Below are 26,443 nucleotides of genomic sequence, written 5' to 3'. Positions count from 1 at the left end.
CATATTAATGGGAGGCCATTATAAGAAGTTCAGTTTTCATTCTAAGTGTGTGGGGAGTCCTTGAAGGATTTTCAGAAGAGGATTGACTTGATCTGATGTAGATGTTAGATCTCTTGGTTACTATATGTGAAATGTAATGAGAGGAAGGAGGCAAAAGTAAAAACAGTCTTAGGATGAAAGTAACTTAGACTAAAGTGGTAGTAGTGGAGTAGGAAAGAGGTTGATATTCAAGAGATGTTTTGGAGGTAGGACCAAGGAGAAATGGAAACTGATTGAATGGGAGAGCATGGGGATCAAGAACAGCTGCCTGGATTTCATTTTAGTGGCACCATTTAATAAATGAAGAATCCTTTGATAGGGGGACAAATCTGAAGGAGGACAACCTGTTTTGAACAAAATAAGTTAGAGATATTTGTGAAGCCAACCAGTAGAAATGTGGAGACATAACCTCTGATCTTTTGAGGGGTCTAGTCTTGTTGGGAGGGTAAGAATGTTTAACAGGAACAATTGGCTAATGTTACAAGTCAGTATGTATTTGATTGTACAGATACTAATAAATTTAGGAAGTAGATCCTTGTAGACTGGAAAAATAGGAAGGGTTTCTTGATGGAGTAGAACTTAAAGCTTTAGAAGATGGGAAGGGTTTGAATTGGTAAAGAAGAGAAAGAATGTTTTTGGCATGGAACAGCATGAGCAAAAGCCCAAATTTGAGAATGGTGTTCAGGAACCAAAAACAAAACAAAACCAAAAAAAAAAATGGTAAAATATCATAGCCTTGGTTAGAATGGGAATTGAGAGCAGGAAGAGATAAGGTTTTGCTAGCCAGGGAGAATCAGATTATACAGGACTTAACATCCAGGTTGAGGGGTTTTAAGGTCTTGGTAATAAATAGCCATTATAAGTTTTGAACAGAAGAATTTGTAATGAAAGCACTGCTTTCGGAAGATTAATTTGGTGCTATTGGGAAGGAGGGACAAGATAAGAGTTAGGGAGACATACAGGCTAGTAAAATAATGCAATTACATGGTAATGTACACCAGGGTTTCTCATTCTTGGCACTATTGACGTTGGGGCAAGCTAATTCTTTGTTGTGGGGGACTCTGTCCTATGTATTGTAGAGTGTTGTGCAGCCTCCCTGGCCTCTACCAACTAGGTGCCCCCTCCATTTGTGACTACCAAAAATGCCCCCTGCCCAGACATTACTAAATATCCCTGGGGGGGGGGGGCAAAATCACCCAGATGGAGAACCACTGATGTATACCTAAACTAAATTAGAGTTCTAGAAATTAGATTGTAACATATAACAGGAAAATTCCACAGTGATTTTTTTTTTTCCTTATACCTTCTTATCTTGTCTGAAGCTTTTAGTATCCATTTCTTTTATGGTCCAAAAAAGGGCAGCTATTTTCTTTTGACAAAAATAAGAATAAAACAAAGTAATTTATATGGTCACATTTAAGACTGAATTAGTTGTACAATTTATAGAGGTTTGTTTACATTTTAAATAATACTACCTGTTTAAGAAGAGCAAGCAAGGAAGGAACTTTGCCATTTCATTTATGTTGATTCATCTTTTAAATTCTTGCAACCTAGGACTAACCCATTCATTTAATCAGTAGGAATTCTCTTTAAAAAAAATTTTTTTTTTTGAGGTTGGGGCGGTGTTGCTCTGTTTGTCTTCATAACTTTGGCAGCATTTCATCTATCTGGCTTTAATTTGTAGAATTCCTGAGGTGATGCGCTGAATGATACGCTTTTAGGGGCAGGTCCACACCAGCAGTTAAACAGAAGTAGATAACTAGCCAAGGGGATAATCTTAGCCCCGCTCCTCATAAGCTACCAATCTGTAGTGCCTTAGAAAATAATCCATTTCCCTCCCTGTTCCTCCCAAAGAGACGCCATCACTAAGGAACTTTGAGGTGCCTGAGCAGAGTAGTGATGGAAGCTGTATGTGGGGTTTTCCAAGCGGCAAGGTATATGTCTGGGGTATATGAGAGTTTGAGTTGGCTGTCTTTACTATCACTTTCTGACCCTCTAAAGAATTGGTAATAAAGGAATGATGTTCTTCTGAGCAAAGTTTGATTTTTATATCAGAAATGGGTAGAACTTTTGATTATGATACTTTTTCATTTCTTTAGTTTTAATAGGACAGAAAAAAATCCAAAGTTCTAGGACTTTATGGCCATCGTATATATGTGTCAAATCTTCCTGGTGATCAGTAGTACTAAGTTAGCTGATGAACCATTTGGGTTTTTTGTGGCTTATATGTTAACAAAATAAGCAATTGTGGCAGATATGCTGTGGCAGATAAACTGTAGATTTATTGAATTTGTTTATATTGGGAGACAGGAAAGGATAAGGTTTAAGTGTCTACTATTGCCAGGAACACCATATATGTATCATGTCATTTAATCCATGTCCAAGAAATAGAGCTCTATTTTCCAGAAGAGAAAATTGAGGCTCAGAAAAGTTAAATTTTTCCCCTAAAGTCACACTCTGGGAAGTGCTGGCCCACAAATTAGAACACATACTTCCAAAAGTAAGTCCTGGATATATTCTTTCTATTCAACATGTTCTTTCATTTACAACAAAATTAAACAAGTAGATTCGTAGGAAATCCCCATATTTTATAAAGGAGTAATTAGGTGGTAATTATTCTCATTACAAAAGAATAATTCTATGTGCCACAGAGTTTCTTTCAATAGAGATTTCCAGAGATCCTTAACTATTGGACAGTTGACACTTGAACAATGCGGGAGTTAGGGGCACTGACCTCCCATGCAGTTGAAAATCTGAGTATAACTTTTGACTCCTCAAAAACTTAGCTGCTAATAGCCTACTGTTGCCCGGAAGCCTTGCCAATAACATTAACAGTTGATTAACTCATATTTTATATATGTATTATATACTATATTCTTATAATAAAGCTAGAGTAAAGAAAATGTTAAGAAAATCATAAGGAAGGGAAGATACATTTACAGTAGCGTACTGTATTTATTGAAAAAGATCCACATGTAAGTGAACCTGTATAGTTCAAACCCATGTTGTCCAAGGATCAATCGCATAATAATACAGAGAAACTTAAGGCTAAGACTAACCTAAGATGCTAAGAGTGGGAGGACTGGCAGAAATCAAAGATCAGTTTTTTACTCATTCAACATACATTAGTTAAGCATTTGCTTAAGTACATAACAGCTGCTGGGAATCCAATAATGAGCCAAACCAGATGTAGTCCCTACCTTTCTGGAGTTTTTATTACAGTGAGGAGGACATCACTCAACTAGTCTCCTCCTGTAGTATTACAAAGGACAGGTACTTGATGCTGTTAGAGTGTGTTATAAGGATACCTGACCTCATCAGAGGTCCCCCAAAAAAGCATTCCCTGAGAAAGAAGTCCAAAGAATGAATCAAATTTGCATAGTTTGGAGGAGAAGAGGAATGTGCCAGGTAAAGTGAATTATGTGTATATTTAAAGGACCTGTGGCAGGAAGGTAACCTGGCAGGTTTGAGGAGTTGAACGAAGGTCGTCCTGACATGGAGAACATAAGAGAACATGATACAAAGTGAATTGGATAGGTAAACATGGACTATACCACCCTCCCTGGTTTGGTGCTTTGGATTTTTATTAAGAACAATGAGAAGCCGGTGAATGATCTCAAGCAAAGGGATAATATGATCAGATCTGATTTGTGAAAAGCGCACAGGGAGAGAATGGATCATAGGGTGGAAAAGAATTCAGAGAAGACAAATAAGATACTATTAAAGTAATCCAGGGGGGGAAATGGTCTGCCTTAGAAAGTAAATTGAGTTTCTTCCTTTCATTATTATTGTAGTTGCCTAATTTAAATGAGTATCATTTTGAAAGATACCTATATGCATGGTATCAGAACCCTAGGTCATGTATGGTCTGGTGGAACACCAGAGGGACAGATACATTCTTACAGAGGTTTAGAATTCAGCCAAGTACTGTACTAGGTTTATCTCAAAGGTAGTGTTTTTATCCTATTTTACAGATGATTAAAATGAAGCTCTTGATCATCTTGATTAGCAAGTGTTAGAGAGTTAGGGTTAGGGTTCATCTGCTGTGAGTTGGTAGTTGGGAGAATATATTAAACATTCAAGAAATTGTTGAGTCAAATTAGATTTGAACACCCTTTAGCCTGTTGTTTTCTGAATGACTTTTTTTGTGTTATTCTCAGTGCAAATGTTGAAGTTCTCTGAGGAAAACACTCATAGTTTATCACATTACCTTTTATCTATGTCTTTTCTGTGTCCTAGTACAGAGGAGATGTAGGCCAGATAGCAGAGATTCTGTAGTATACTTAACCTGCTGTTACATTCACTCCTTGCCAGCACCACGTATTTTTGTTCTAAGGTTCATCTTCCCAGTTGTTTGATAAAAAAACAAAAGCCCAGAGGTACCTGGCTGGCTCAGTCGGTAGAGCATGTGACTCTTAATCTTGGGGTGTGATTTCAAACCCCACATTGGGTGTAGAGATTGCTTAAATAAATAAACTTAAAACAAAAGCAGGGGCGCCTGGGTGGCTCAGTCGTTAAGGGTCTGCCTTCAGCTCAGGTCATGATCCCAGGGCTCTGGGATCGAGCCCCGCATTGGGCTCCCTGCTCCGCGGGAAGCCTGCTTCTCCCTCTCCCTCTCCCCCTGCTTGTGTTCCCTCTCTCGCTGTCTCTCTCTCTCTGTCAAATAAATAAAATAAAATCTTTAAAAAAAAAAAAAAAAAAAAAAGCACAGTGGCCACAATGACAGTGACCAAATAGGTGCCTATGGAATAATGCCTGGCTTATTCATAATTTTGAATTCATAATTCAAAATTCATAATTTATTGTGGGCAGAGATTTGAAAATCCAATATATTGGCTTTGTACAGCCCACCTGAAGAACTTGATTCTCTCAAGTTATTTTTTGATGTTTGTGTTTTGTGTGTGTGTGTGTGTGTGTGTGTGTGTGTGTATGTGTTTTTTAATATTCGAGAGAGAGAAAGAGAGAGTGAGCGAGCATGGGGTTAGGGGAGGAGCAGAGGGAGAGAGAATCTCAAGCAGACTCCCTGCTGAGTGCCTTGCGTGGCACAGGGCTCGATCTCACGACCCTGAGATCATGACCTGAGCTGAAATCAAGAGTTGGAGGCTTAGGGACACCTGGGTGGCTCAGTTGGTTAAGCATCTGCCTTCAGCTCAGGTCATGATCCCAGGACCCTGGGATCCAGTCTCACATGGGGCTCTCTGCTCAGCCTGCTTCTCCCTTTGCCAATCCCTCTGCTTTTCCTCTCTCTCTCCCTCTTTCTCTCTCTCTCTGACAAATAAATAAATAAAATCTTAAAAAGAAAAAAAAAAGAGTTGGACGCTTAACCTACTGAGCCACCCAGGCGCCCAGTTGTTTTTTATGTTATTTTTTTACTGACATCAGGATCATATAGCAGACAAAGCATATGCTCATTAAATGTTTACTGGATGGATAAATGATGTGCTTCAGAAGTGGTGGGCATATTGAGCAAGATGATAAGGCAAATGATCTGATGGTATGAAGGGAAGTATATGACATGATCTAGGTTGCTATTAACCAGAAAAATCTGAATATCTTTCAGGTATTAATAGATCACATCATTAAGAAATTTTGTTGCCCCCAAACCTGATCTATTCCAACCCCTTTGTCAGACTGACTGGTATTTCCTCACCAGATTCTTGCTCCCTTGCTTTTTAATGTTAAGCTTGTTGTGTCAAGGAAGAAACAGCTAGATGTTATTTTGTACTGTTTTATATTGTCAACATTAATGTTCCCTTTTATTCATATTAGTAAAAGGTAATTATATTAAGAATGCCTTACCTTGTATTTTATCTCCAGATCGGGTTTCTAAAAATTTATAGTTCAGTAAGTGGAAAATAGATTCAAAGTTCCAAAACAAATACTCATTCTACAAACATTTATTGAGCCTGCACTATGTTTAAAGGCAGTTATCTAGGATAACTAGGGAAATAACAAGTTAGGTAGTATAACCAGGGAATTATAGAGAAAATAGAATCTGGCTTTTTTCTTCAAGAAGTTGCAACCTAGTTAAACAAATAATATAACCAAATCTAATAAACAGCCTGATAGTTTTTATTTTTATTTATTTATTTTTTTTGAGAGAGAGAGTGCACGTGCACATGCGCCGGGGGAAGGGGGAAGGCAAAAGGAGAGCGAGAGCGAATCTTAAGCAGGCTCCATGTCCAGTGCAGGGCTCAGTCTCACAACCCTGAGATCATGACCTGAGCCAAAGTCAAGAGTCAAATGCTTTACCAACTGAGCCACACGGATGCTCACAGCCTGATATTTTTAAAAGTATGAACAAAATGGTCTAGAACCTCAAAGGATTGAGTAAATAATATTGCAAGGGATAGATCAGTAAAGTCTTCATGGAAAGACAGAAGAACATGTAAGCTGAATTTTGAAGAAAGGATGACTAAAATTTCAGGAGATAGAAGTTAAAGACAAAGGATAACTCAAACAGGCAAAGACTCTATAGTATGAAAATATAGTGAATGTTTAGGGACTGATGGAGGCTTTTTCTGGTTCTAGACCATGGGCAGCTTTGGTGAGATGTGGGAAGAGCTGAAAAAGGGAGATTAAAGCCAGGTGGGATTTGAATAGTTTACTAAGGAGTTTGTGCTTTGTTCTGTAGATATTTTGTAAACTTTGTGGAGCTATCCAAGAGGAATCATTAGAAGGTTTTGATTAGGGAGGAAGACATGATGATAATGAAGATGGCACAGCTAAAATTTATTGAGTAATTATTAAGTATGTGCTAGGAACTATTATGTACTTTACTGGACTCTAATGTTTTAGAGACTAGGACTTGAGACATTGTTACTTGCCCAAAACACAGAACTAGTAAGTCGTGGAACATGGATTTTTGAACCCAGGCCTTTCACTATCATCTTCTGTTTAGCAGTGATGATATTTATGTTTGAGGAATGTAATTCTGGGACAGGCAGATTACCTTACAGCTTATAGGCAGGAAGACCATTTAGAAGGCTAAGGGTTTAAAGGGAAGAAGATTGTTATGGAATGGGACTAGGAAAGTGGGAATAGATTCTAGATACCATTCTTTAGGTGCAGTTCTGTAAATAATTGTTAGACACTAGCCCATTCAAACCGTTTAAATCCATAACGTACCCAAATTGATTTACCAATACATTCATTATTTCATGTATACTTAACCCAGCATCTGTGACCTTATGTGGTAAAAGATGTTTTTGAGTTTCTCCTAATTCTGGCAGCAGCAGTGCTCCTCCAGGCCCTAGTACTGTAGTAGTCTCCTGTATGCAAAAGAGAAAGTACCTTTCTAGGTCAGTAACTTGTCTCTTCTCCTTTCTTTCAAAATCTAAATTCAATCCTACAAATATTTATTGAAACCTATTATGTATCAGGCTCTAATACTGTCTCCCATCAGCTAGACCAGAGATACTTAATGAACCAGGATATCTGTGAACCCCTAACACTATACACGATTTTTCTGTGTGTGTATATATATATTATATATATATTATATATATGTACATGTGCTTTTTTCTGGAAAGAAGGTCCATAGCTTTTACAAGTTTTCACAAAAGAGTGTGCTGTAAAAGGATGGAGAACTACTTATCTAGAAGAGTAAAAGAATGATTCTGAGGGGCACCTGGGTGGCTCAATTGGTTAAGCATCTGCTTTTGGCTCTGGTCATGATTCCAGGGTCCTGGGATGGAGCCGCACATTGCACTCTCTGCTCAGTGGGGAGTCTGCTTCTCCCTCTCCCCCTACCCCCACTTGTCCTCTCTCTCGCTCTTTCTCTCTCTCTCTCTCAAATAAATAAATAAAATCTTTTAAAAACAAAATGATTCTGAGCACTGAATGCTTACCAGTGAAAAGGTTTCAAAATAAAGACATCTAAGCTCAATCCCAGCTTCCAGGGATTGTGATGCAGTGGATTTGAGGTAGAGCATTGTCAAGCAAGAATTGATAGCCACTGATCTAGACAGGAACAACACTGAAAGGTACTCCATGAGAACAGAAGCTATTTGTTAATTACTCTAGAGTCTAAAAAGTGCCTGGCAAATATTTATTGAATGAATGAGTACTAGAACTCTCCAGTTCAGAAAATTTAAAGAAAAGATACCACTATCCCCTGCCCATTGGTTTTCATTCATGGTCAATCATGCTGGAGTCAGTAAAAAAATGTACTCAGGCAGTAATAGTATACCTTTGTACTCTAAATAGCTGAGGATATTGTTGAAATCCACCACAGGCAAATGTTATCAGAAATAAAGTCAAGGAGGGGTGCCTGGGTGGCTCAGTTGGTTAAGTGTCTGACTCTTGGTTTCGGCCTAGGTCATGATCTTGGGTCGTGAGATCCAGCCCCATGTCAGGCTCTGCACTCAGCACAGATTCTTAAACTGCCTATAAGCTGTAAGGTAATCTGCCTTGAGATTCTCTCTCCCTCTCCCTCTGTCCCTTCCACTCGTGCTTTTTCTCTCTCAAATGAATAAATAAATCTTAAAAAAAAAAAAAAAGTCAAGGAGTTATAAGGAGTAGGAACCTCAGATCCTTGGTTAATGGTATGTGGAAGAATTATTAGCAATATGGAACATTTTATTGGGGGTTCTGGCTGTTTCAGCACAGCTTGTCTTTGGTATCTTTCTTACTTAGGTGGCTCTAATTGGGGAAGAATCATATAGTGATCTAACAGTCCTTCTTAAGGTCCTGTTGGTATTTATGGTCTTCTCTTTTTTCTCTTCCATCTATTTTACTTCCCAAGTAAGAGAGGACCTTCCAATTATGAATGAGTGTTTTTTAGTGTAGTATGATATTTCAGTATTTTAAGTATTCCTTTCTATGAGATTGAGGGACATTATGCGATTAAATCATATGGAAGTATTCCAGAAATAAGCATATATGGCAGCTGGCAGAGAACTGAAGTGTGGCAAAATTACAATTGTATGAACCCCTTTGTCTTCTGGAAATTATGAGAAGGGGTGTTGGGATCAATCAGGCTTTGGGACAGCAAATTATCTTTAGTATGGAGTTTATAAGTATCTGAAAATTCTAGGATTTCTCTATTTAAAGCAGATAAGTCGTATTTTTGTGTATACTGTTGGAATCATCCTATAGGTTATGCCAACTACTTCTGAAAATATTGGGGGAGAGTGAAATGGTACATTTTAGACCAAAGGGAGATTTCTTTGTAGCCCAACTAATTTGGGGGATTATGAAAGGAGATGGTATTGTGATTCATTTATATTAGTATGTAGGATATTTTATTAGGTGTAAGAAATGGGTTGGGGCCAAGAAGGAACATGAAGACCTACAAATAAGAGGCTTTGGAATATGAATAATTCAGGCCTTTCTTTTAAAGCTAAGGGATATGGCCTGAAGATTAGAAATTATTTTATTCATAACATCTTGAATTAACATTAGATGAGACAACCTCTTTGGCTTTGGGAAGTCTGTTGAGCAGGGATGTTTTTAATTAGACTAAGTCTTTTTTAGATCAGTCCTTTTCCAACTTTAATATGCATATAAATCACCTGGGGATCTTGTTAAAATGCTGGTTCTGATTTAGTAGGTCTGGGATGGGGTCTGAGATTCCACACTCCCAGAAAACTCCCAGAAGATAACTAGTGTTGCTGCTCCAAGGACCACACTTTGAATAGCAGTTTTAGATAGTTCTTGAAGTAGTAGGAAATGACTGGATTAAGAACACTAACATTAGGGGGAAAATGCTGCCTGGGTTAGTATAGTTTATTCAAAGTTAAATTTAAATTCCCTCCTTCCTTTCCCTTGTGTCTGGATGGAAATGGCCAAATTAACATCTCTGAGACTTTAAAAAATTTAGACTGTATAGACAGTAAGCCTAAACAAGAGGATCTAGAGACCCCAAATGAAATTCATTTACCATTTTTTTCTTGAGGAAATAGAAAAATACACCCTTGGGCTAAGTAAGTCATCAACTACTACTAGGATTTTAATATAAAAAATTATAATTAATAATACCCATAGAGGGGTGCCTGGGTGGCTCAGTCGTTAAGCGTCTGCCTTCGGCTCAGGTCATGATCCCGGGGTCCTGGGATCGCGCCCCACATCGGGCTCCCTGCTCCGCGGGAAGCCTGCTTCTCCCTCTCCCACTCCTCCTGCTTGTGTTCCCGCTCTAGCTGTGTCTCTCTCTGTCAAATAAATAAATAAAATCTTTTAAAATAATAATAATGCCCATAGAAATGTTATTAAACATTTGCTTATTCATTCAAATGTTTGAGCTTTTACTATATCCGAGGCATATTAATTACTTGTTATAATGTAATCTAGCTTTACTGTTAACAATGTTAGCTAGTGGTCTTCATTAGGTAATCCCATCTTGCTAGTTTTATTGTAACTCTAGTAAATTATTCAATAAATTATGAGCTGGTATACATGCTAGAAATAAAAAAAATGCTGTTGTATCATGATCAGTTGTAAGATATCTCAATTTATAAGTTTATGAATTTTTAAAAAATTAATTGATGACTTTTATATCTTGTGATAGTCTAAAAGTTAAAAGAAACCGAGAGAGGTTAAAAGAAACTCCTGTGGTTTAGTGCTCCTAAAAATGCTAGGCAAAACATAAATATATATGAACACATAATTTATATATACATAATTTATATGATAGACTAAAACTTAGTGTTATATGACACACTGGAACTTAAAAGAAACCTCTCTGGTTTAGTGCTTCTAAAAATGCTGGGTAAAATAGTAAGAAAAGGTAAATCACCTGACAGAAAAATGTGTGACACATAACCACGCGTTTGCCAGAAGACCAATAAACATGAACTAAATTACCAATGAACACAGCCTCATTTAAATATTCAGAGAAATGCTAATAAAAGACACGAGATAAGCATTTTATATCTATCAGACTAGTAAAAATGAAAAAATTTAGGGGCACCTGGTTGGCTCAGTCAGTAGAGCATGCAACTCTTGATCCCAGGGTCATGAGTTCGAGCCCCACATTGGGTGTAGAGATTACTATAAATAAATAAACACACTTAAAAATGTTTTTGACAGTATGTAGTGTAGACAAGGATGTGGAATAATGGGAAATCATGCATTTTGGTAGGAGTATAAATTAAACCAACAATTTGGGAATAATTTGCGTAACCTAGTAAAGATGAACATGTATATGAACATGAACTCAGCAGCCCCATAATTTCATTCTTAAATATATATCCTAATTTGGAAAGATTCTTAAACAGATACCCCAAGAGACAAACGAGAACGTTCTTTGCAGCACTATTATAACTGGGGGGAAAAAAACAACTAGAAATAACCCATATGTTCATATGCCATAAATAGATAAAATACATTTTGGTATATTTATACAATGGAAATATTTATTCAGCAATCAAAATGAATGAACTCCAACTGCATAGATTGAGAATGAATTTTTAAAATATAATATTGGATTACAAAAGCAAATCATAGCAGAATATATGCAATATGATTATATTTATTTTGTATTTATTTAAAATTCAAAAACAGGGAAAACTAAATGTTGCATTGCTTAAAGATGATACATACATATGTATACAAATTGTAAAGACAACCTAAAGATTAACAAAATTCAGGGTGGTAGTTTCAGAAAGAGGTTATGTAACTGATGAGCACATAGGGAGGGGCCTTCAAGTATATTGGTAATATTTTATTTCTTAAGCTAGACAGGAAGCACATGGGTCTAAATGTTTTCATTTGTTATTACTTAAAATATTCTTTTGATATATACTTTATAGATATGTTTTCTAACTCTAAAAAAGAAAAATATGGGGTGCCTGGATGGCTCAGTCGGTTAAGCAGTCTGACTCTTGATTTCGACTCAGGTCATGATCTCAGGGTCGTGAGATAAAGCCCCGTGTCAGGCTCCATGCTCAGCTTGGAGTCTGCTTGAGATTCTCTCTCTCTCTCAAAATAAATAAAATCTTTTTTAATTTTTTTTTTTTTTTTTAAAGATTTTATTTATTTATTCGACAGAGAGAGAGATAGCGAGAGCAGGAACACAAGCAGGGAGAGTGGGAGAACGAGAAGCAGGCTTCCTGCTGAGCAGGGAGCCCGATGTGGGACTCGATCCCAGGACCCTGGGATCATGACCTGAGCCGAAGGCAGACGCTTAACGACTGAGCCACCCAGGCGCCCCAATCTTTTTTAAAATAAAATAAAAAAATAGAAAAATATATTCAAATAGATTAAAGGTTATTCTTATAGTCGCTCTACTTATCTGTATCCTAATATGCTTTCTTGAGAGGGTGAGAACAGGGTAGCATTAAAGGTAATAGGTGGGGAAGTTTTTGGGGAGGATGACATACATTTCTTGTATATCATGAAAAATTGTTTAAACCACTGTTGTAAGTTTAGAGCAGTATAGTTTAGTGGTTTGGGCAGACCTGTAAACAAGTAATTATAACAAAATGTGAGTGCTTCACTAGAAGAGATGTGTTTATCAAAAAAATGGCTAGGAATCAGCTAGGAAACCTTCATGAAGTAGATGTTAATTAAGCTGGATCTTTAGGGATGAGCAGTTCTGTAAAAGGAGGTAGGTGAGGGAGCCCACATTCCTCTGTGGGGGAAAAGGAAGTACAAAGGCACAGAGGCCTAAATGTCCATGGAGAGTTGAGTGAATAAATTCAGATATGTTAGGAGCCATACTGTGAAGAGCCTTGTCTAGCAAACTATGGAGTTTGCATGATGGGCATTAACGTTTTATTACTTAAACTAGGGTTGTTGATTTGTTTACTATATGCAAGGCTCTGCTAGGAGTTACTTTGAAACTCTCTCTGTTTGTATATTTATGTTCTTTTTCCTCTACTTTCAGGCTGCTATATGGCAAGCACTAAACCACTATGCTTACCGAGATGCAGTTTTCCTTGCAGAACGACTGTATGCTGAAGGTTTGTAATCTCTTCATTTCTATAGAACCATAAGTGAATAAAATATATGGAATTCCGTCATTTCTTATGACATATATAACAAGATTCTGGGGATCACTTTTGTTTTTTCTTTAGGATTGGCACTAATTCTTAAAACCTTTTTCCTGTATCTTATATGCTACTTTTAATAACTGTAGAGTTGTTTCAGGTTTTACACTATGATTTACTTAATCATTTTCCAACTTTAGATATTTTTTTCCAAGTTTTTTGTTAGAAAAGTCTATATTCTGTGGCTAAGGGCAAGAATTTAGTCTATAGCCTTGGTACAAACCCTTAACCCTGTCACTTAAATATGCAGTTGTGTACCTTGGGCAAGTTGCTCAGTGTCTGAGTATTTCAGATTTCTCATCTATCAAATAAAGATAGTAATAATTGCTTCATAACATTGAAGAATGAAATGAGATAATGTATTTAAAGCACTTGGCACAGCCTTCTGGCATGGTAGTAAATGTTCAGTAAACATCTGCTGGTAATCTATGTTTTGTTTCTGTCATTAATTATTGTAATTTTCTTTCTAAGATGGTAATATAGATAATTAGGTACAGCTTTTTGTTCTTTTAAGTCATTTTCTTGGGTTATAAATTCTAGAATGAAATTTACAACTCAAACAGTGTGATCAGTTCTACAACAAATTACTTTTTCCCCAGTTGGTAACCCATCAGAGAGAGGCATAATAATTTGGGGTGTTAACAGCATAAGACTTCCTTCATAATCCTATACGTATCAGATTTGATCAATTTAATGTATTTTTGCTTACTTGAGAATTGTGAGGTATTTTGTTTTGCATTTTTATTACTATAAGGGACCCTGGGTATTTTCTCAAGTGTTTGTTTTAAATTTATTTCTATTTCTGTGCGCTATATCTTTATTATATATCTGCCCCAGATTGTTGCTTTTTAATGTTAATTCTGTTGGTTTTTATTATTTCAATATTTAAAATTTTTTTTGTAGTTTAACTCATCAGCTTTGTCATTTATACTTTCTCCTATTGCTTCAGTAGCTGGAAAATTACCATCTTTCTACCACTACAGTGAATATGTGGTTATTGGTGGTTTAAAAAAATTTAAAGAATTTATCATGATATTATCAATTTATTCAATATTATATATTATAAACAATGCTTTTTTTCCCTCCCACATGGTATTTTACTTGGTTTTATATTAAATTTTAAAAAAATATTTTGTTCTGATTCCAGAATTTCTCCTCTCTTCCATTAATTATCTGTTTTTAATCCAATATCATACCATTTTTAGTTAACACTTTATATTGTATTTTAATATTTCATAAGGCGTGTCTCCCATCATTTTTTTCTTTCCAATTCATTCTTTGATAAGAAGTCTTTACCCTTTTTTACCTTTCATTTTTCTATGTGTGTTTTATTATTGCTTTGAAATTTCACAAAGATTTTGATCAGTGCTGACCTGTAACCATATAATTCTCTAAATTAATTTAGAAGTATTGACATCTTACTATAGATAGGCTTCCCAACCAGAAACGGTGCTGCCTTCTTTTTACTCAGGTGTGTGTTTGCTTAACTCAATTTTTCTACTTTTTGTGACATTCCCATTGGATTACTTGCCAAGAAGTTTAATTTTTTTTATGGTTACATATGAGCTTTATTTTTGTGTGTTTTGTGTGTTCTTATATGAATTGCTAGTGGAATCTTTCTGCTCAGTGGTATGATTTTACACTAGTAGCAAGTGCTTAGTAACCTAACTGCAAGCATAAGAAGGTAGATATTAGGGGTTTGCCAGGCATGTGTCACAAGAAAGGACAAGAGATAAGAACATTATGAATATAGACAAGATCTGGAACCAGGAAATAGAAGCTATATAGGAAAGTTAACACAGAAGGGGATTGGTAAATAAGATACAGAGAAGTGCCAGAACTCCAGATGAAGTTGAATTGGGAGATGTATGGGAATAACATGGGAGCGAAAGACCATGAGCCAACCAGTTGTAAAATTCTTCTATTAATGAAGCAGAATGTCCTGAATTTAGTAGCTGAGAGTTATAAGGAGAAGGTATGTACTCAGGAGCAGGGAATTTCACAAACAGGCAAAGAGTAATGCTTGGAAATAGTTTTAAGAAGCAAAGAGGAGGGGCGCTTGGGTGGCTCAGTCGGTTAAGCATCTGCCTTCAGCTTGGGTCGTGATCCTAGGGTCCTGGGATCAAGCCTGCATAGGCCTCCCTGCTCAGCAGGGAATCTGCTTCTCCCTCTCCCTCTGCCCCTCCCACCTGCTCATGCTTGCTCTATCTCTCAAACAAATAAATAAAATCTTTAAAAAAAAAAAAAAAGCGAATAGGAAACCTTACCTTGACTCTGATATAAGTGGGATATGAGGGAAATAGCATCCCTTTGAGAGTGCTGTCAGGTCCTTCAAGGGCGAACAGGAGTTCAGAGTTCAGAGAGGAGAGTGGGGAAGATCTGTGCAGCAGGAGTCTGAGATCCCAATGAAAAGATATGGAAGAGTGAGAAGAGGCTTAGAAGATAATGCAATAGGTTACCCTACTCTGCTCAATTATATAAAAGCAAGGTTTATCTTGCATAATCTACTTACATGTATTTTCATTGATACCTACACAACCCTCATGTTTTGCTGTCTTATACTTTCTTTTTTGAATTTGTTGATTAAAGGATTGGCAGTTTCTAGTTTATTATAGTTAGGCTCCAGAAGATTGTGAATTAGTGGTTTCCAGTTAAGACGATTAGGTTTTCCCATAGAATTGGGGCAGGATTCCAGATGAATCTGCATAAAGCTGTTCAGTCCACTTTCTGTCTGTGTTTGATACAGCACTTGACGCTTAGAAAGTTGCTCAGTAAGTGTTAGTTTCTCTCAGTATACAGTTGACCCTTGAACAACAGATTTGAACTGTGTAGATCTACTTGTATGCAAATTTTTTTCAATACAGTACTGTAAATGTGTTTCCCTTATGGTTTTTGTTTTTCCTTTTTAAAGAGAGAAGGCAGGGGGGCAGGGAGGAAGAGGGAGAGAGAGAGAATCTCAAGCAGGCTCCAAACCCATTGCGGACCCCGACGTGGGACTTGATCCCACAACCCTGAGATCATGACCTGAGCCTAAATCAAGAGTCAGACACTTAACCAACTGAGTCACCCAGGCGCCCCCACCCTTATGATTTTCTTAATAGGATTTTCTTATCTCTTAACTTCATTGTAGGAATACAGCATGTAACACATATAACATACAGAGTATGTGTTAATCGACTGTTATCGGTAAGGCTTCCGGTCAACAGTAGGCTTTTAGTAGTTAAGTTTTGGGGGAGTCAAAAATTACTTGACTCTGCAGGATTTTTGACTCTGCAGGATAGGTGCCCCTAACCCCCTCATTGTTCAGGGGTTAACTGTAGAACCTAATCACTCTGTTTGACTCTTATTTCTATGAGGGAAGATTTTAGAATTTAAGTGCAACAGGAGCAGATACTGTCCTAATTCAATAATAATGACAAGCATAACTTCTACCATTTATTGATTTCTTACTATGTACTAGGCTCTTTACATACTTAATATTAATTCCTTATTTAATCTTTAATAATCCTATAAAGTGGACATTGCTATTGCCATTTTAGAAAGGAAGAAACTGAGACCAGTGTTCACAGGCAGTAAGGGGCAAATCTTTCTGATTCCATTTTACGAAGGGTAGCAAATACATGCCACTCTGATTTATGATAGACATCACTAATCTGTCATACTACTTACTCCCGTGGAACCAGCCTTGGAATTCTTGTGGACACGGTGTTGCTGGCTGACAGTACTAGTTGATCAGAGTCGGTATACTAGATGTAACCTGTTTTCCCTTTTGCTCCGTGGCCTCCCACGCCACTAGTGGTAGCTGCTATGTTTTAGGGAAAGACACCCCGTAGGGCTAAAGAAGTAGATGGATAGGACCCTCTGAAAGCCAAATTCTTGAATTTCACTAGTTCCTTGTCATCCATTTGTCTTTCTCCTAAGAGTGGTATAGTTAGCCCACCTAAGACAGTGGTATAAGCAGAGTGGTGTAAGAGAGAATGTCGGCTCACATGTTCATTAGCCATTTGATCTTAGGTAAGAAGTTATTCCGAGCCTAATTTTCCTCATCTTTAAATTAGGAAAAGAAGTATCTATATAACACGATCATTTTCAGCACTAACTATAATAATCTACTGTGGTTTCTGGCACGTAGGAAGTCCTTTACAAGTTCCTCTCCCCTAGCATAGTCTAATACAGTGGCTTTTCAGATTTTTTTTTTACTCGTCTTATATACGATGCACTCTGATATTTTTCTGTTTGAGTGTTTGTTGTTACTGTTTTAATGCAGGTTGATATCCACTAAATTGATTTCACAGTCCACAGTGAATTGAGACTTGCTGTTTGGAAAAACTGTCCTAATCTTATCATCTCCCTCCATATCCCCTTCTGCCATTGTAAGCACCTATTTTTCCTTCCCGCTGCCAATACCTGATATCCTTGACCAAGGTTTTTCTCCATTGCTAATTGATTAACTGTTGGACAGAATATAGATTCAGTTTTTCCCCTTGTCCTAATAGATAACATGTAGTACCTCTAAAATTTTCTAAGATTTTTAATTGTAATTATATATATTTAGCTGTTGGGAATGAATAGAAATGGGTGGTTAGGAACAAATAGAAACAGTCATAGACTATATGGGCAAAGAATACATTAATACAATTAATAGGGTAGGTCCTTGGAGAGAGAAGAGTTATTTGTGTTTAGAAAACTAACCAGATGTAAGTTTTGTGTGCATTTTATTTTATAAGGAAATGCCCAGGGCCTCTGGGGAAAGATGAAAATTTGCTATCTATGAGACCATATGGGACTGGTGATTGTACCTGGTGAAAAGCAAGGAAAAAGAAGTAGCTGAAGACATTGTGTCAACATGTATTCCCTAAGTTATTTTGAGGGTCCTCATGAAAAGCTCACAGTTGCTTGAAATCTAGTGTTCTATCTTGATGTAGATTTTGCATCCTACACTACAAAATGTTTATTTTTAAGTATGAATACATTTTATGTATTTACCATAAAATTGTTCACCGGTTTCTACCTGTCTTAATGAGTAATGGGCCAGATGTAGAAATTGCACTGGGTGTATTGATTTCAGTAAATTGGGTTCAGTTGAAGAGAAGTGAACCAGAGTAAAAGGTTCAGCATCTGTTTCTCTTCTCTAAGCTATGATATTGAGAGCCCAAACTCACAGAAATATGTGACTACAAATGGCAACATTTTTAAAAAAACTTATTTACCAATTTATGTTAAGGTCATCATTGAGGGGAAATGTCCAGAATGCTACTAATGATGTGACGTAATGTTTCATTTTTAGGTCATTATTGGAAAATTTAATACATATATCTAGTCTAAAAATTCAGTCAGTTTGTTACATTTGGGGAGGGGGGCCTCCAAAAGGATGTCTGGCCCATTGGCCTAACGTTTTACTATCATAGTTAAATGCTTGCCAGTGAAAAAGATGATGCTATTTAATTGTCATAGTTTTCATTTTTATAATGTGTTAGTGATTAAGACTTAACTCTTCCCAACAACCTTTTTTTTATTCGAGACTCAACTGTTTCATTGCATTAACTTAGCTGTTTCACACAAACATCACACACACCAAACTCAATGCATGCAAAGCTGGATTTATGTTAGCACACTAATCTAAGACATCTCTTACTAAAAAAGCTTCCTAACTGGTTTTCCCATATCTACCCTTCCCTGCCTCTTCTCTTTCCACTTCCTAAATCAACCCATTCTCTTTACTTTTCTTAAAATGCTTCAGAGGATTTATCCCTAAATCGTTAGAGAGCTTGCAAAGCCCTGCACAATCTGGCCATCTGCTTTCTCCTTATGTATGGCCACTGCCCCTCCCCCCTCCCCACCAACACTAAAGAGCCTTTCTGAAACTTCCTCCACCCTCTTACCTGTGGTATATTTACTCTAAGCATGATTTCAAAGTATCTTAAACCATTATTAACCCTATCATATACAAGAAATATAAAACCAGTTAGTATTGAAATTTAGGATGTAAACAACTAGAGAAAATAAAAAGTGGGAATAATATTAAAATACTGAAGTTGTATATGTCAATGAGGTATTCAACAAAAGAAATGACTCTAAAGGATGGAATGAATCATGCAGCACCTGAAAAGCACAGCACCCAGGCAATTGAAATCCTTCAGCAAAAGAAAAGTTAGTAATGAAATGGAATTATTTGAGCTTGTGGCTCAGAGTCATGTATGTATAACCCATATTACTATCAAATGACTATTCAGATATTATAAATTTAGGAGAAAGCCAATGATAATTTAATAATAGCACATATAGCTCTTACTATGTGTCAGGTACTATCCTCAGTACTCTCTTATTATTAACTCATTTAATCCTGGTAGCAACCCTTAGAGATTAATATCTCTCTCTTTTTTTTTAATTTTATTTATTTATTTGACAGAGAGAGACACAGCAAGAGAGGGAACACAAGCAGGGGGAGTGGGAGAGGGAGAAGCAGGCTTCCCGTGGAGCAGGGAGCCCGATGCGGGACTCGATCCCAGGACCCTGGGATCATGACCTGAGCCGAAGGCAGACGCTTAACGACTGAGCCACCCAGGCGCCCCCGAGATCAATATCTCTTATGTCCTTATTTTACAGATAAAAAAATTGAGGGACAGAGAAGTTAACCTGCCATAAGTCATGAAGCTAATAAGTGGTGGTGCTGGAATCTGACCCCAAGCAGTTTGGCTCTAGAGTCCATAGTTCTAATGCACGTGCTGTACTGCCCATCCTTGATTTAAGGACTTAAAAGATAATCAAGATGAAAAGTGTGTCACAAATCATAGATGATTTCATAGGTTCTATGCCCTTTGAATACTCACAATGTTGAGTTCATGATAAGGCCGCAAACAGAGTACTCTAACCTCTAAGCAGTTCTCTATGATAATTGTAGACTTTATCAAGGCTAGAGAACCTTCATCTCCTCAGTCTTCTAAGTCTTGCCAAAACTGGTCCACTTTGGAAAAAGGCTGCTCATTTACATTGTAAGTCAACATCAAGAAGAGGTGTCTTATCTGATTTGAAATCTTTGAGGGACTAACTCACCTTCCAATTTGATGGAAATGTATCTGGAGGATGCAAGCCTAAACCCCTCTTAATTATTTTGGACTTACATGAAATGACCTTTCAGTTTTTGAAGCCTAATCTGTTTGTGAGAAGAGGAGTTTCAGTATTGCTGCACAACTTCTTTTTTGTTTTTGCTTTTTTCGCTTAACAATGCATTCTAGAAATCTTTCTATGTCTTTCTTTTTCTTTGACACTTCTAGAGTGTTCCATCATATGGATATACCATAATTTAACTAGTACATGATTGATTTCTCGATATTACATTAAGAGTGACTGTGTGGAGTCAATATTCACTTTATTTCTGATTATAAAGTATATTATGGACCTTATAATTCCCAATCGCATATTTTAATTAAGGCTCTAAGGATGGTAAATAAATGTCATGCAGACATCTATAACCATTTCTAGGTCCTGTTACTTTGATATCTGCACATTTACTAGTTAGCCATGGTCAGCCTTAGAATTTTTCTGAATTCAGCACTTGAGGCAGCCACTGTCAATCAGTTGGAGTTACTGTTCCAGATGAAATCCATTTGTTAATAGTCTATGCTTTTTAGCTTTATATAACTCCTTACTACTGATTCAGTGTTTAGGACTGTCCAGTTATTTCTGGGGAGCCTCGAAAACCACCCAGGTCTCTCCGTGTCTTTCACAACCCTTCAAGTTCTGGATTTACTTCAATATCTTATCCTTTCATTAACCTTAAGGTGTGCTTAAACTTCCAATCCATATTCCCATCTGAACTGGTAGATTTTAAGTTATTACACTTCAAAAAGGTAACTGCAGTGTGACACTAAAATCACACACACACACACACGGAATATTTGGTATCTTTATGTTATTAGGGAATTTTACTGCAGTGAAAATGGACCTAAGCATAATCAGGTATTTGTAAACAAAACATTTGATGAAGGATTGTTATGGCTAAAAGTTAAACTAGTTTTGGGGAGCTGTTGTTTATTGGTGTAATCAATAGTTTTTAAAAACTTATAAGGCGAAACTAGGCCTTTGCAAAATCAGGAAGAAATCACACTTTCTAATTTATGTGAATTAGCACTTACAGTTCAGTGAAATTAACAATTTGTTCTCACTGCAGTAGAGTTCCCTATTCATTTTTTTTGCTTCTGATGCACTAATACTAGGTACATCCCATTAACATGTTGCCAAAATTTCTTATCATTTACTGCATATCATTCATTGCATATTTTTTTTGTACTAGGGTTTCATGAAAAATCATAAGATGGACTAGAGAGGAAGGGTTCTATTAGTTTTTGCTTGCATCTGTATATGACCCCCCAAAAAACCTTTGTAAGAGTAAACTTTCAAATTACCTACTTTTTTGTCCCAAACTTTGAGTGAAGTTAACTACTTTTTTTAATCCCAAACTTTGAGTGGAGTTCACTTTTCAAGAGGATGTGGCAAATTTATCTTGTACTTTAGAACAATGATCCTCAAACTTCAGCATGCATCAGAATCACCTGAAGGGTTTGTTACAACACAGGTAGCTGGGCCCCACTCCCAGAATTACTGACTTAATGTGTCCGAGATGCAGCTGAGGATTTCTGTTTCTGACAAGATCCCAAGTCATGCTGATGCTGGCAGAGGGACACACTTTAGAACCACTGGTTTAGAATATCCTTCAGCCCACTGAGATTATTACATAACCCATTTTTAGAAGCACAGATTTGTGATTTTCCCTCTATCTCTTTTGTTGTTTCATCTATAGCCTTTCACCTGGATTGGTTGGGAACTTGCAAGGATAGAAGTGTGGTGATGGTCAGTTTGGAAGACAGTAAATAAGGGAAAAAATGCCATATTTCATTAAGTAAAAAGGGACATTTCCTAATATTAAGACTAGAGGACAGATTGAATAATTCCACTCTTGCCATTGCAGGGCGGTATAATTATTATTGCTATAGAAGTGTTAAGTCTGTCAATTGAATGTTTAAACATTGTGGGTATTCACAATTTAGAATATTCTTTTGTCTTAAATTATCTTGGATATAATTTAGTGTATGTTTGGTGTTAGAAATAAGGGTGTTTTTTTTTTTTTTAAATCTGGTCCTTTTTTAATGTAGAAAATAATCTCAGATTGATAATTAGCTTTATAACCCTGACTTTCCCTCTCATGAAATTTAACTTCTATTCTCTCAAAGAGTCTATTAGAAAAATACTACAAAAAAACAAGACAGTTTACTGGTAGTCTGTTTTAAAGGTAGGTGCGGGTGTGTGGGTGTGTGCACAAGCACGCACTTTTCTTAAGGATTTATAGAAAATACCATGACTATCTTCACTGTATTATTTCCTTGGTTCTTTGTAAGAAGGTAATCAGGACTTGGGGAACTAAGATTTCTATCAGTAAAGTATTTCTCATTCAGATTTGGATTAATAAATGATCGTTTTATATTAAATAACATGACTAATATTTTGTTGCTAAACTTGTTTATTGCCAGATAAACAATGATTACCATTCAACATACTGAATAATAGCCATTCTTTTTCATATGTGCTCTTAGTACACTCAGAGGAAGCCTTGTTTTTATTGGCAACCTGTTATTACCGCTCAGGAAAGGCATATAAAGCATATAGACTCTTGAAAGGACACAGTTGTACTACACCGCAGTGTAAATACCTGCTTGCAAAATGTTGTGTTGATCTCAGCAAGTAAGTTTTTAAATCTTTTCTATCTAATTTTGTTTACTTACACTGTAAAATTTTGGATAAAATCCTTTTGATAGATTAAACTCTGACTCCCTTTCTCCTCTTTTTTGATAGTAGAGATTTGTCTATTTCAGTAACTTAAAATGTTTATACTGTTGCCTGTGGCATTACCATTTTTGTTATGGAGAGATTTCATTGTTATGATAATAAATAATAGAATTTAACTCTGGAGAAACTTAAGTTATAACTAATTCCTGTCATTTTCCAAAATTATCTGAAGTGTAAAACCTCCTTACCTGTTCACCTGAGATTAATGCTTCATTGTGTCTAGGTAGTTGTGTAATTATTTGCCTTTCAAGATCATTCTATTTGGGAACCACTGCTCCTACCCCTTTGAAGCAAGGGGGCAGATTCAGGAGAACACTTCTTTTGAACATTACAATTAAATCAAGTCAGCTGTCCCTATTCTGAATCTGGAGGCAGCTATAGATATTATAGGTAGTTATCTTCTGTTAAACTCTTTTCTGTGCTGAAAGAGATGCAATAATGCTAAAAGTGACTAAATAGGTAATTGTAAAAGCCTATATGTGAATTTAGTTTGTAGGTTTATAGTGAGAGGACACAAATAAGCCTCATGAAGTCTCCACAGACTAATAATATTGTATTTGTCCACTGTCTAACTGATGACTTTTAAATTAAAGCTAACTAAAATATCTATAAAATTTCTGAAACATGTTATTAAATTATTTTTACTTCAAAGATTCTAATGTTAAATTCTTAAAAATTTATTTAACTTGCTAATTTCTTAAGCCAATTCTTACCTTAGACATTCTTATCCCATTTATAAGTATTCATGGTTTTTTAAAAGTCTCTCTGACAGTAAAAGAACTATAGATATCACCTTTTATGTTTAGGATATGCTGTGTAAACTTACTTGAGAGTTTTCACATGATGTTTGGAAAAAACTTTAAAACAGAAACCATTACAAACTCTAATGTGCTAAAAATATATAGTGAAGTCAGGTCATTTTTTTTCCTTTGGGGAACACTTATGATTTTCTATATCAAGAAAACATTAATTGACAAATAAAAAGAAATGAAGTGCTATTCAGGTTTCATTTGTAAACCTAAAAATGACTGAGACCATTAAGTATGCAGTTTTTAGTTAAAATCTGCTAGACTTGTTTAATTTGCTTGCTGATTCCTATTTCAAGGAATTATAGAACTAAAAAGGACCACTACATCTGTTAATGAAGAAACATTCACATTTTCCCCCAGTATAATGGCCTTCCATTTCTTTTGACATGAGTAATGTGTATGTTGCTCAGACTACATTTGTACATACAGAGACTAAATTTAACTGGTTCTGTTTTTAAAGACAAGACTGGAATTTTAAGATCATAAATTCCCAGTCTTCCAAGTGATTCTAAATACATGGTTATTACTGTTCTAAAGGTGCTATGGACTTCTTACTTTATCTATCTCCATATAAGGAAGTACATTGGTAATGAAGAATGTCTTTACACACAGTACTTTTTATACTGACTTTTGTTAATCTGTAAATTTGTGTTTTAAAGGCTTGCAGAAGGGGAACAGATCTTATCTGGTGGAGTGTTTAATAAGCAGAAAAGCCATGATGATATTGTTACTGAGTTTGGTGATTCAGCTTGCTTTACTCTTTCATTGTTGGGACATGTATATTGGTAAGTAAGAATGATTCAAGTTACCAGAAGATTGTTTCCAGTGCTAGAAGTCTTTGCAATTAAAAAAAACTTACATTATCTGTGTTTATCAAATAGCGCTTGGCTGAAGAGTCACACAGTCTTCTAGTTCTATGACCTTGTTAAACCTATAAAGTAGTAGAGATGTTGATCCCATTTTTGACTATCCACTTTGCCTTAATGATAGTAGCTACAGCAACACTACCTAATAAATAATTGAGTGCACATATGGTTTTGTTTTTTTTTTTACCTTGGGTGAGGAGAATATCTTCATGTGATCCACTGAGGAAAAAGAAATGAGTGAAGTTTTTTCTCTAATATTAAATATCACCTTTGCTCCTTAGAACAAGGCTTGAAGGCAAGTTTCAGTAATAAAGTATAGTAATTCCCATCTGGTTTACCACACTAATTTTGAGGCATGTCATAAGAAACTTCCTACAATGGTAGTTGAAATAATAGTGATTTGGAAAGAATTTTAAATGTATTTAAAATTTCTTTACATTTATTTAAATTTAGTCTTTTGAAAGCAAGTGAGAGTGAATTCAAAGTCATCACTATAATAATATTCGCACTGATTTTTATTCTGAAATATTGTGAGTTGGGGACTAGAGGGTGGAGATATAAGTAGGTAATAGGAATTGTTCCAGCTGCCCATGGGAGTGCATCGCATGTATAAATGTAACCTGTTACATACTGTAGGAGAAATGGTTGAGGATTGCTTTTCTAAAGAGTTAGGAAAGCATCTATTTTAAGATAAATTGAGGCTAGTTTGAATAGTAGTTTTTTAAAAACCTTGAAAATATCTTTTTGAACAGAATAAATTATTTGGCTGAATTTTGGGGCTCATTTTCAGATGACACCACTCTTTAGAGAACAGGAGTAAGTAAAGATATAATATCAATATATTTATTTATCTTAGTAAAAGGACTTGGAGTAATGAATTTTAGTTCATGCAACTATGATTATTCTTGTCATTTATTCAAGAAATTTTGAGATCTATCCTCCATTTATGGCTAGCTAGACACAGTACTTAACGCTGGGAATGTGATAAATAACTCACAGTGCCTGCCCTCAAACTCAGAAGTTCGTAAGTTTTTATCATCACAATAAAAATGCTGTGATAAAATATGAGCAGTATTTTGTCTGAAGGAGGAAATAATTAGTTCTACCTGGTTAAGAAGGAGGGGTAATCTGAAATAATACATTTTATGTTAAAAAAGAAAAAAAAAGAAGAAGATAGCAGGAAGGGAAAAATGAAGGGGGGAAATGGGAGGGGGAGACGAACCATGAGAAACTATGGACTCTGAGAAACAAACTGAGGGTTCTAGAGGGGAGGGGGGTGGGTATTAAAGAGGGCACATACTGAATGGAGCACTGGGTGTTATATGAAAACAATGAATCATGGAACACTACATCAAAAACTAATGATGTAATGTATGGTGATTAACATAACATAATAAAATTTAAAAAAAGAAGGAGGGGTAAGATGGTAAGTAGGAAAGACTTGGTAGAAACAGTTTTGTTTCTTGAATTCTCAATAATAAGAAAATTAGAAATTAGGAAATTAATTAGAATATGGCGAAGTATTTGAATGGACATTTCACCAAAGAAGATATACAGATGGTAAGTAAGCACATGAAAAGATGTGCCAAATCATTAGCTATTAAGGAAAGGCAAATAAAAAACACCATTAGAAACCACTACACACTGGTTAGAATGGCTAAAATAAGAATTGACAATAGCAAGTGCTGGTGAGGATGCAGAGCAACAGAATTTCTCATAAAACATAGATATGATAGAATTATAATGATAGAAACAGATCAGAGGGTAGAGTTGAGGCAAGAGTATGGCCGTGCAGAGGCAGGTGTGGTTTCTCTGGGCTGTTGGAACAGTTCTGTATCCTGATTGTGGTGATGGTGATTACACAAATCTATACATGCGATAAAACTTCATAAAACTG

The 26,443-nt window shown here is 36.1% G+C and overlaps 1 protein-coding gene across 9 annotated transcripts in view; it reads left to right on the top strand.

Moving 5' to 3' along the window:
* The window catches only part of CDC27 (cell division cycle 27), a 74,303-nt gene that overhangs the window by 3,628 nt on the left and 44,232 nt on the right, over window positions 1-26,443 (top strand). For all 9 annotated transcript variants that reach the window (XM_078065874.1, XM_078065873.1, XM_078065872.1 and 6 more), the window contains exons 2-4: window positions 12,866-12,941; window positions 22,619-22,766; window positions 24,340-24,465. In XM_078065874.1, coding sequence (XP_077922000.1) covers window positions 12,866-12,941; window positions 22,619-22,766; window positions 24,340-24,465 — 350 coding nt within the window. The remainder of the gene's footprint in view (window positions 1-12,865; window positions 12,942-22,618; window positions 22,767-24,339; window positions 24,466-26,443) is intronic.

Source organism: Halichoerus grypus, chromosome 2, assembly GCF_964656455.1.
Source record: "Halichoerus grypus chromosome 2, mHalGry1.hap1.1, whole genome shotgun sequence".
Lineage (NCBI taxonomy): Eukaryota > Metazoa > Chordata > Mammalia > Carnivora > Phocidae > Halichoerus > Halichoerus grypus.
Note: the sequence above shows the minus strand (reverse complement) of the source record. Positions and strands in the feature narration are given on the sequence as shown.